This window comes from Ammospiza nelsoni, chromosome Z (assembly GCF_027579445.1).
Source record: "Ammospiza nelsoni isolate bAmmNel1 chromosome Z, bAmmNel1.pri, whole genome shotgun sequence".
In the NCBI taxonomy this organism is placed as follows: Eukaryota; Metazoa; Chordata; class Aves; order Passeriformes; family Passerellidae; genus Ammospiza; species Ammospiza nelsoni.
This window is the reverse complement of record NC_080669.1, coordinates 78686960-78698482: the sequence shown is the minus strand read 5'-3', so window position 1 is coordinate 78698482 and position 11523 is coordinate 78686960. Positions and strand designations below refer to the sequence as shown.

The 11523-nt window shown below is 61.5% G+C and overlaps 1 protein-coding gene across 1 annotated transcript; it reads right to left on the bottom strand.

Moving 5' to 3' along the window:
• NPR2 (natriuretic peptide receptor 2) lies at positions 1-11305 on the bottom strand. Its single transcript, XM_059492019.1, has 22 exons — positions 10576-11305; positions 5638-5837; positions 5440-5553; positions 5048-5183; positions 4862-4956; positions 4646-4778; positions 4451-4535; positions 4239-4359; positions 3743-3817; positions 3503-3580; positions 3275-3379; positions 2948-3019; positions 2711-2870; positions 2482-2637; positions 2234-2402; positions 1974-2120; positions 1680-1803; positions 1483-1551; positions 1220-1394; positions 1035-1133; positions 852-943; positions 1-683 (listed from the first exon to the last, which is right to left on the bottom strand). Exons 1-22 carry the CDS (start codon positions 11303-11305, stop codon positions 630-632), a joined length of 3189 nt encoding a protein of 1062 aa, XP_059348002.1. The 3' UTR covers positions 1-629.
• Between the last annotated feature and the right edge of the window lie 218 nt (positions 11306-11523).

The following is an 11523-nucleotide window of genomic DNA, read 5'->3' as shown; positions in this document are numbered from 1 at the left end:
TTGATCTGGGGAAGTTTGTATTTCAACAAAATAGTTGCAGCAAGTCCTATATTTACACCTGGAGGAGGGATGGGTATTTACATGACCCGGTGGGGTTATATACAGGGGAAAGGGAGTCTGGGGAGGGGGGGAGCTGCGGCATTGAAGCCTGACCTGGCCAAGGAGTCAGTCTTGGCAGGAATCCCCATTTCCCCCCACCCCAGGGAGGGGTTGACATGGGCACAACTTCTGCTGGGGGCAAGGTACTGAAAAGAGACGGCAAAGTGCCCTGCGGGGCAGCCAGGCCCCGGAGAAGCTCAGAGCCAGCTGAGCCACAGGGGAGAGGGCAGGGGTGGCAGACCTCAGAGTGGGGGGGAATACAAGGTCTCTTGGGCTGGATGGGGGCTGGTTACCCCACTCCAGCAGAGGCTGTGGGGAAGGTGGGCTTTGCTGGTGCTGATGGAGGGGAGCAGACGGTACTGTGGCCGCTGCCCCACCTTGCCCCGGCCCTGCTGAAGCAGGGGGGCTGCAGAGTCAGGTGGATGCAGTGTCAGGTGGATGGGGGGGTGCCGGTGCATCCTGGGGCACCGGAAAGCACTGGTGGCCCCATTGAGCTGGGGGCTCTGCCACAGCCACTGGGCTCAAATGACTTAAGGGTCTTTCCTCTCACCCAGCAGCCAGTATGTCCGCATCTTTCCCTTGCCCTGGAGGCAGAGGTGAGCAAGTTAGACCCTGCCTGCCCCTGGAGCTGCTCCCTGGGTGTCATCCCCAGCACTGAGAGCAACAAGGGGTCCCAGCCCCAACCCACCTCCCCATCACATTTCCCTATGGTTGGAAGGGCTGGCACCCCAACGGCATCGCTAAGCCCTCACCTTCATTTCTACATCGCCACGTAGCTCCAGCTCAAAGCAGCCGAACTCATCCAGGACTTCTTTGGTGGCAGATGAGACATGGATCTTCAGGGCTGAGTAGCATAGAGGAGCAAGAGAGACATGGCTGGGTGCCACGGGAACAGGACACACCCTGTGGCTCTGGATTCAGCTGCCCTAGCTTACCCTGGCCGTTGGATTCCATGCGGGATGCGGTGTTCACCGTGTCCCCGAAGAGGCAGTACCGTGGCATCTTGAGGCCCACCACCCCGGCACAGACGGGACCTGCAGGCACAGAGGCACTTGGGGATGTTGCAGGGTGGGCAGGCGGGTGGGCAGGCACCCCCCAGCTGGCTGGCATGGGGACTCACCGGTGTGTATGCCGATGCGCAGGTGGAGCTGGTCGTTGGGACGGTGACGGATCTTGAAGGTTTTGACAGCCTCGAGCAGGGCCAGGGCCATACGGACAATCTCACGGGCATGCAGTTTCCCATTGCGCACCGGCAGCCCCGAGACCACCATGTAGGCATCCCCAATGGTCTCCACCTGTGGGGGCAGGGGGGGCAGGTACAACCTGGGCTTCTTGCTGCCTGCCTCACTCTGGGCGGCTGTGCTTGCTCACCACACCACTCACCTTGTAGACGTCAAAGTTGTCGATAATGGCATCAAAGCAAGTGTAGAGATCGTTCAGCAGCATCACGACCTGTATGGAACAAGGGTGTGTGTACATTTGGGAGAGGACATGTTCCCCCAGCCCCAGGGATGGCACTGCCAGGGTGTGAGACTTCCAACAGCCCCACAGAGGTGCTGCCCCCCAAGTCCTGCTCTCACCTGCATGGGAGTGCTCTCTGCCGAGAGGGCGGTGAAGCCCACGATGTCACTGAAGTAGATGGTGACACTGTCGAAAGCCTCAGCCCGCACTGTCTCTCCACGCTTCAGCTGCTCTGCCACAGAACTGGCAAGGATAGTGGTGAGCTCCACCCCAAACCCACTGTTCCCCCTGTAACCCTTGTCCCACACCATCATGGAGAGCTGGCATGGGACTCCATACTTGCACAGCAGCAGGTGCATGCTGAACCCACACCAACCCTCAGACCCACACACCCCCTTGTGTCCCCCTCTCACTGGGGCAGAATCTGGTAGAGGAGGTTCTCTGCCTTGCGCTTCTCCTCCAGGTAGGCCTGTGTCCTCTCTTCCACCAGCTTCTCCAGGTTGTTGGCATACTGTTCCATGCGCGACAGCAGGTTGTCCAGGATGCTGGTGCTTCCCTCCCTGGTGAGGTGCAGTCAGTTGGCACTGCAGGAAGACGTGCCCCCCCAACCACCACCCCCATGGCTGTGCCCACTTCCACCCAGGGCCACCGCCCCCACGTGCCAACCACCCACTTGTTGAATCTACGGATGAAGATCTTGATCTGACTGAAGTCAGGGCGCTCGGCCGGCTCCTGCGCCCAGCAGCGTTCCATCAGCACTGCCAGCTCCTCGCTGTGCACCCCGATGTCGATGGAGGGCCGGAAGAAGGGCTTCTGGCTGTTACGCACCTTCTGCACAATCTCTGCCGGGGCATGGCCAACAGTGAGCACCAGGCTTCCTTGGTGGGGCAGGAGCTCCACACACGTGCTCTCGATCCTCACCTTTAGGGCTCAGGTCCATGCCCTCGATATAGAAGGGGCCGTTGCGCAAAGCAACCTCCTGCACGATGATGCCGAAGCTGTAGACATCAGCTTTCTGCATGCCCAGGGTGGGCAGGTGTCCCTTCTGCAGCAGCTCTGGGGCTGTCCACAGCTTCTCTAGTGGGACAAAGCAATGGAGCAGTGAGACAGGGCCACCCCATCCTCCTGGTCCTCCCAGGCAGGCACTCACTGGCATAGAGTGCATGTGTGTCCTCATTGTCGCTGGGCGAGCGGAAGCTGGCCAGGCCGTAGTCTGTGATCTTCAGCACGAAGCGGCTGTCCACCACGCAGTTGGATGACTTGAGGCTGCCGTGATGGCCAATGATGCTGTTGTGCAGGAAGGCCATTCCCTGGGACAGATGGACACAGTGAAGCTCATATCCCTCAGGCACCGCTCCCCATCCCCTCACACGCCTCAGCTGGATACCTTGACAATGTCATTGATGAGGGAGTAGCGGAACATCCAATCCAGGTTGATGCTCTCGTTCTCCAGGACATCCTGCGGTAGCACATTGAGTGGACCCCACCAGGCACCCAGGTCATGGTGATGGCAGCCTCACCAAGTGCCCAGCTCGGGGGTCTGCAGCACCCACCCCCTCCCCTCCGCTGGCCTCTGACACCTGCTTGGACAGCTCAGCTGGGAGGGCTCAGGTGGCCACCAGCATCCACAGCCCCGTCCACAAAACGCAGCCTAGCTGGGTCACTAGAAATGAAATGTCTCAGTGTCACCTGCAGTGTCCCCAAGCCCCACTACCTGCAAGCTGCCCCGTGGGCAGTACTCAGTGATGATGCAGATGTTGGGGGGGTCGATGCACGCCCCGATGAAGCGGGTCAGGTGGTTGAACTGGATGTCTCGCATCTGCAGGTGGAAGTGGACCCAAGATAGTCCTGAGCTGTTGTTCCTGCTGCCCTCCCACATGCCCAGGACCAATCCCTGCACTCCCAAGCAGGTTGCCTGCCCTAGCCCAGACCCCAAACCTACATGCTTTAGCTCGAAGAGCACCTGCCGCGTCAGCTCGATGCGCTTCTTGTTGATGTGCTTAATGGCCACAACATTGCCCTGGGGTGTTTGGGAAGGGGAAAAGGTCAATGTCCACTGGATGAATTTGCAAAGGGGAGGAAAGCACCAGCAACCTGCGGGATGGGGGTGTAGCCAGGTGGGAGCACAGCAGAGCTGGGGCATTTCAGGGGGAGGGCTCAGCTCCCTGCCTGCTGCACTGACCTTGAAGTGGCCGGTGTTGGCGAAGATCTGGTACTTGCCATGGGTGGTCATCAGGGAGCCATAGCTGGAGCCACGCTGTGGGAAGGAGGGGATTAGGGAGAGGAACCCTGGGAGGGAGGGATGACCTGCACCAATGGAGCAGGGCAAGGATATCCAAGGTGTGCAGGGGACGGTGCAGGATGGGCTCTAAAGATAAGGACAAGCTCTGCATGCTCTTTAGGAAAGGAGAAGGCTCCAGGATGAGGCACTGCACAGAATGTAGTACATGGACAAGGTATGTCTGTAGGGGATGGAGGGCAACACAGGGACTTGATGAAGTTTGGTGCTACGCAGAGGACTCAGGGCTGTATAGAGGATGGATCTACTGTGGCTCTGCAGGAAATGGAAAGTCATGGCAGGGATGGATGGAGTAAGTCTCTATAGGGAATGGAGAGCTATATAAGGATGACAAGGCAGCACAGGGGCAGGGTGGTGCCTCAGGGATGGCTCCTCTCACCAGGGACAAGGTGAGCCGGCTGCCTGCTGCCTTGTGGTACCGCTCAGGACTTCCAAATTGCAGCTCATCCCAGCGGATCCTCCAGAGCATGCTGGCAAGCTCCTTCTCCAGCATCAGCTTCCTGGGGGGACACATAGGGGTCAGGCCTCCATCCCCTCTGCCCTGCCTGCCCACCCACCCGCCCATCAGACAGAGGTTCCCCCAGTGCTGACCTGAAGATGAGGAAGCTGGAGATGCCAAACATGACAAAGGTGAGGCCAGTGCCCAAAGCCACGATGGCCAGCATAGAGAGGGGGGCTGCAGGCAGGAGAGGATATGTCAGGGTGGCCTAGCTGACAGCCAGACTGACATGCACGCATATGGAAGCTTGCTGGGGTCCAAGGGATGAGGGGACCCAGGACACCCACTTTTATCACAGGAGGGGTCATCCACATCAAAGACACAGGGAGGGTTGTCCAAGGGGGGAGCCCCCTTCACCCAGGGGATGGGTCGTCCCAGCCAGTGGATTTGCTTCTCCACACCCGAGTAGTGTCCCACCACCTAAGGCAGGCAGAGAGAGATGAGGCCATCCCACACCCCACCATCCCATCCCCCAACCCCAGCCAGGGGGAACCTCTCCCCACCTCATACTGCCCGGTCTTGGGGTCACTCATGGCCCATAGGTTGAAGTCAGTGTCTCGGTCATTGTTGCTGTCCATGCTCACAAGCCCTGTGACGCCTGCAGGAAAATTAAGATGCAGGAGGGATGGGGACTGAGTTCCACCACCCCCACGGCACCCCCAGCCCCGCTGTTCCCATCCCAGTGTTACCCTGGAACTTGCGGTCCCGCATCTTCTCGATGATGTGGGTGGCATTTTTCTTGGAGCCGCCCTCACGCAGAGTCTCATTCAGCACCATGGCGTACAGCAGCATCCCATCATAGAAACACCCCGCCACCAGGTTCATCTGCCGGGGGAATCTGAGCACGCCCACAGCCACACACACAGGAGCATCCCAGAATCTTCACAGCAGCGCCATGCACCCACCCACCGCCCCATCACCACTCTGGGGCCAACATGCCCCCTGCAGGGATGGCAGTGCCTGTGGCTGTTCCCTCCAGGGATGATCCCTCTCACACTGTCTGTGGCTGTGTCCCACCCTCTGCATCCTGGTGAAGTGTGAAGGGACCCCACCACCCCAGCACACAGGGGAACTCACTCACCAGGGAGTAGTTGAGCTGCACCCCAAATTTCTGCTTAGCTCGCAGGATGAGCTGGGTTTGGAATTGCTGGTACTCAGGGTTTTGGGGCTCATAGTAGGTGATCACCAGCACCATCTGCAACCAAGCACATCACCCTGGTTCACACTCTGGGGCCAGGCTGGAGAGGTTTCTGTCCCCAGGCAGGTGGGCACAGCTCACCTGGAAAGCCTCACGCAGTCCTGAGTCCTGGCCAGGGCTGTCCTGCCAGGGCTTGAAGGGGTCACGGGCAGAGTCACCCCGCAGGCTCTCCCCGAAGACATCCAGGTAGAAGAAGACGTAGTCACCATTGGTGAGGTTCTCCTGTTGCGCCAGCTGCATGATCTGCCGCAGCATCTCTGGCGGCCCACAGAGATATACCACTGCCACAGAGAGGCAGGGGCTTCAGCGGGGCAGGGACACCCAGGCACACAGCCAGGGAAGGGGCAGGTGGGGCAGAACAGCCCCAGAGCATTGGGAGGCTGTGATAGAGCAGGCAGATGGGGCAGGGCTTGGCTCACTGCCTCCCTGCGACCCATGGCCAGACCCACAGCCCCTTCTGGCAGTGACCCACTCCTGCCCCGTCAATCACCTCACACTGAAGTGGGACAGGAGAACAGGGAAAAACTTGCTGGAAATCATGAGGTGGATGCCCCAGGCACAGACCCCACACACCCTGATCCAGCAGAAGCCAGCCAGAGGATGTCTTCCCCCTACACCAGTTTCCGTGCTGCTCTATGCCAGCCCTAGCCACGGAATCAGGGGTGCTGGGAGAGGCACTGGAGCCGTGCGCCTGAGGCCCCTGGGGAACCCGGGCTGTGGAATGGGACAAACCCATGTTTGGGTTCGTGGCCGGCTGTCTGTGCGGCAGGAATGCGCAGGTTCCCAGATTCCAGCACCTTCGGCGGCAGCTAATTGGAAACAGAGCATCTCGCCGGTGTGACCCACACGGCAAGGGGGTGCCCGGGCCCCGTCAGGACATCCCACCTGCCCCCACCCTCTGCTGGGGGCTCGGCCAGCCCCCATGGGATGCCCACCCAAGGGCTGTGTGGGGCCGGCACGCCGCTGGCACAGGGCATCACAGGCTGCGGGGACGGGCGCCTGAAAGCGTCCGAACCCCCCGAGCAGGGGCCCTCCGTGCCCTTGCTGAGGATCCTGACACTGCCTCCTCCCTCCCCCCGGAAAACCAGGGCCCCCGCTCCAGCCAGTCTGGCTGGGAACCCGGGATTGAGCAACGGAGGAGGCGGCGGCAGCGGGTGCTGGAGGAATGTCACGCTTGGGCGCTGGCCCCGACACACAGCTCCTCTGCATGGGGCCCAGCGCCCCGGCTGGACCCGGGGAGAGGCGGCGATGGAGGCGAGAAAGGGCCGCACACCGGGAAGGGGTCTCTGCTGCTGGAAGGCACCCAGCCACGCAGGAACCCAGCCGTGGGGGCAGCAGGGCTAGCAGCATCACCCACGGGGGCAGTGAGGAATCCCCCAGGTGGGAGAAGAGGCCCAGCACAGCCACCTTGGGCACAGGGAATCCACAGCAATGTGGGGAGCTGCTTCTGGGCACGGGGGAGGGAGAAATCGCAGCACTGTGGGCTATGTGTGAGCAACAGCCTGCTTCAGGGTTTGAAATGGTTCCCTCTGAATGCTGCAATACTTCAAATAAACACTCTTGGCTTCTCCACTTTGCTAGTCCTGCATCAAGAAATGTCCCCAGATTTCTCATCCAGGGCGGGCAGCTCAGCACCTCCCCAACACGCAGAGCCTGAGGGTTCCCCCTAAGGACATAGACGGGACCCTCCCCACCCCACTGCAGGCACCAAGTAAAGGGAGCCACCGGGGCAAGGGAGCCTCAACAGCTGGTAGCAGATGGTGGGACACCGCAGGCAGCCAGCCCCTGCGGCGGCAGCAAAAGCCTGCCTGGTCAAAGGCCACCAAGCAAGGGGATGGACGGCGCCTAGATGGCTCCCTGGGGACAGGCTGCATGAGCTGTGCAGAAGGAAGGGTCAATGCTTGGGGCTCTCCCTAGGCAGGCAGCTGACTCCAGCTGGCAGCTTTCTGCACAGCCAGCAGCGCCTTAGGGGGCTCAGGCACCCCCAGGGGCCGGAAAATGGCCAAAGGCAGCCTCAGCATCACCCAGGACAAGGGGAATGAAGTTCTGCAAGGCTGGAGTGCATCCAGACCCCTGACTGATTTATTTAGGGGGTGTCTCTTGGATAGGCAGCAGAGTGCCAGGTCCCAGGGAAGGGGCAGGACCACGAGCATGCAGATGAGGTGGCAGAACACTGCTTGACCCCTGCATGATGTAAGATAACCCTGAAATGAGGGCAAATCCCAGGTTCAGGCAGAAAATCCCAGTTTCGAGCAGTTCCACCAGCACAGGGCACTGCTGTGCATAGACCATGGCGCTGGCCCAGGGGGAGTGTGGGGGTGAAGACCAAATGCACTCCCCTCCAGCAGCACCACCCAGCCATCTCCCCAGGCAGGGCACCTGGGCTTTTTGCAGGCAGATGCGCCAGTAATTCTCTCAACCACAGCTCTAATTATATCAGTGCTTTTGCAAATGGCAGGAGAGACGTGGGGCCCTGCACGTCTCCCAGGCACTGGTGAGAGGGGCAATCCCACCCCCCCTCGTGCCCGTTCATTAGACCTGTGACTGTCAAGACCAGCAGTGTTAGGGGTGCACAGAGGGGCAGGGAAGCAGCTTTCTCTAGGAAACATTCACCAAACTCCTGCCCATGACTTGGGAGAAGGAAGGTGATGCCAAGAGGGATGATACATGATGTTATTGCAGGTCATGGACATGGATGCAGCTGAGGATGCTGCTGCTATCTCCCTGCCATTCCATGCAGGAGTGCCAACCCCTGGGACAGCCCGGCAAGTCTCCATTCCCTGCCCCACGCACCTGGGCTAGGATAGGAGCAACAACCATCTCTGCAGCCCAGAGCACCCAACTCTGTGGGGCCAAGCACTCAGCCCCCCACCCTGGCACCACCTCTGAGCTGTGGCCAGAGAGGCCCAGACCCTCTCAACATCCCTGCCCATGCCAGGGGAATGGAACTGAATGACGTTTAACGTCCCTTTCAACCCAAGCCTTTCTATGGTCCTGTGATACTATGACTCCAGCTTAGAAAGCCCTCGGGCCTCTGCCCATGCCTGGCCTTCTCCCCCAGCAGCCACAACCCCGTGCCTGCACCCGAGGGACTGATTTCCACTGGAGTGATTTACAGCACCAAGATGGAAATGTTGATGGGAATCACTGATTTCAGCCCTTCTCCCTGCAGAGTCCTTTGCCCTCACCCCATAACAAGCTCCAAACTCCATGGCTGGTGATGGCACAGGGAAGAACTCCCATCCGGGGGGCAGCCATGGGATGCTCGCTCCATGGACTCAGCCTCACTGGCCTCAATCCTGACTGAAATCCAGTCCAGTACCCCAAAGCACCTCCCCCTGCAGCCTGGTCCTGCCCAGCCTTGGACACAAGTCCTGCTGGCCCATCTGGCTCCACTTATCCGGGCTAGATGTCCTTCCTAATGACACAGCATCTCAGAATCCATTAAGAAGCACTGCGGAGTGGCTGACTCCGGGATTGATACACCCTGCTCATCAATAATGAAAGAGCATCAGGCTGCCCTTGCTCTCCTGCTGCCTCTGTAAGCCCCTCCATTTCCTCCTGCTCCCAATATAGCTGCTCTCCTGGGGCACTCACAAGGCACCAAATTGATTTATCCCTCCATCAGCAGGGTGAAGCAATCACAGCCCCATCCTGGGGGTGCAGCAGGGACAAGGCACAGCCTGGGGTGCCCAGGTGCCACTCTGGGGGCTCTGCCTGAGCACTGCACAGCCACCTAGGTATGCTGGCACCATGGTTCTCTGGGTATGTTCTCCAGAGAGCCACATCCCCTCCATCACCTTCAGCCTCCAAGGACGTGCCTGGGTCACCCTGATCCTGCTGACACGGATGGTGGGGTGCTCCCACAGGGTGCTCCTCACAGCACGTGTCCCAAGAGCTAGGGGTGTGCCCCAGCTATTGCTGGCAAAGGTTGGCTGGACTGGGGCCTAGGAGGGAGATACTGTGCCCCCTCCTCCTGCTGAATCCTGGCCCTTCCAATCACACAGGGTTTGGTCTGGGAAGGGCTGAGGTTCTCTCTTGTCCCCTGTGAACTCACCTCCTGTGCAGGTCCTGCTGCTCCTCCAGCCCCACTGTGACAAAATGTGCTCAATCCTCACTGCACCCCACAGAGAGCCCATTTTGCCCACCCCTCCCTGTGCCCCTCATGCGTCCCACTGTGCCTCCAGCCTCTTGTTGTGCCCCACAGGGGTCCCACTCTTCCTCTGGCCCCTTGCCATGCCCTACCACAGGTGTCACTCTGCCAATTCCCTACTGCACCCCATGTGAGTCCCACCAGATCCGTGTTCCCTTGCCATGCCTCACACAGGCACCATTTTGCTCTCGACCCCTCTCAAGTCCCACTGTGTCCTCAGACCCTCATGGTGCCCCACAAAGGTGTCACTGCCTCCTTGCACTGTTGCTGCACCCCACACGATCACACTCTGTTCCCATCCCCTTGCTGTGCCCCACATGTGTCTCACTGCCCTCTCAGACACTGCTGTGCCCTGTGTGGATCTCCATTGCCCTCCAGTCCCTTATCGTGTCCCAAACAGGTCCCACTGCCACCTCTGGTCCCTTTTTGTGCCGCACATGCATCCCACTGTATTCCCAGCCCTTTGCTGTGTTCTGCAGCGGTCCCACTGTATCCCCATCCCCTCTCTGTGCCCCAGATGTGTCCTGCTGCTCGCTTAACCCCTTGCTGTACTCTACATGTCATCCACAGTACCCCAGTGCCCTTGCTGCACCCCATCCTTCCCCCTGCTGTGCCCCAGACAGGTCCAATGTCCCGCACCGTGCCCCCCACAGATCCCATCTCACCCTCAGCCCCCCGCTGTGCCCCGCGGAGGATTTTGCCTCCCCCCTCCAAGCCCTACGCAGATCTCCCGAGGGGAGCCCCCTCCGCTCTCCCTTTCCTCCTCCCACTCCCACTCCGCTGCCCCCGCTCCGCGGGCGCTCAGCCCGTTCCCGCCCGTGGTCACGGTGTCCCCCCCGCACCCCACGCCGCGCCACCCCACGCACCGCGCCCGTTGGCTTTGATGAAGTGGACGGCGGTGTCGGGGCCGCCCTCCTCGGGGGAGTAGATGTGGACGGTGACGGTGAGGTTGTTGCCATCCTGCAGCTCCTGGTAGACACCCTCGACGGTGAAGTAATAGGGTCGGTCGTCGGTCTTGCGGTCCACGTAGAGGAGCACCGCGCGGGCGCTCCAGTTGAAGTGCGCGTGGAGGTGGGAGACGAAGGCGCCCAGTTTGGGTGCCGAGGGCCCGGTGCGCACCGTCGTGCTGTAGTGCTCCCGTTTGCGGCTGAAACCCGCGGCCACCGCCCCGCCGGTGATGAGGGGCAGCCGCCAGTGAGAGGCGAAGCGCCCCACGGACGCGGCGGGGTACACGCAGCCCGGCCCGAACAGCACGTCGGGGTCGTGGTAGAGCTTCAGGTCCACGGCGTTGAGGGGTGCCACGTACTCGGAGCAGGCGCCCTCCAGCTCCGAGCTCATGAACTCGACGCGCACTGAGAAGGGCCGCGGCAGCAACGGCGGCTCGCCCCGCTCCAGCGCTTCCAGCGCCAGGCTGAGCGCCGGACCCACGCGCGGCCAAGCCCACGCGTAGCTCACGTTGCGCTCCGGCAGCACCACCGCCACTGTCAAGTTGGCGGGCGCCCCGTCGGGGGTCGCCGCCCGCCGCCCCGCGCCCGTCGGTACCGGCAGCAGCGCCAGCAGCAGCGCCAGCAGCGGCAGCGGCAGCGGCGGAGCCATGGGCCGCGCTGGCTCCTCCGCCCCGGCCGCCGCCCGCCGCTCCGGCGCCCCCGCCGCGCCCCCGCCCCGCCGACCGCCACCGACCGCCCTCCCCCGGGGGGGCGGCGCCGCCGGTCCCCGCCCGGCCGGCCGGGCACGGGGATGGGCGGCACCGCGCCGGGGCGAGGGGCGGTGTCCCCGGAGAGGGGGGGCAGGGGTGGGGCTAGCGGGGAGCGGGG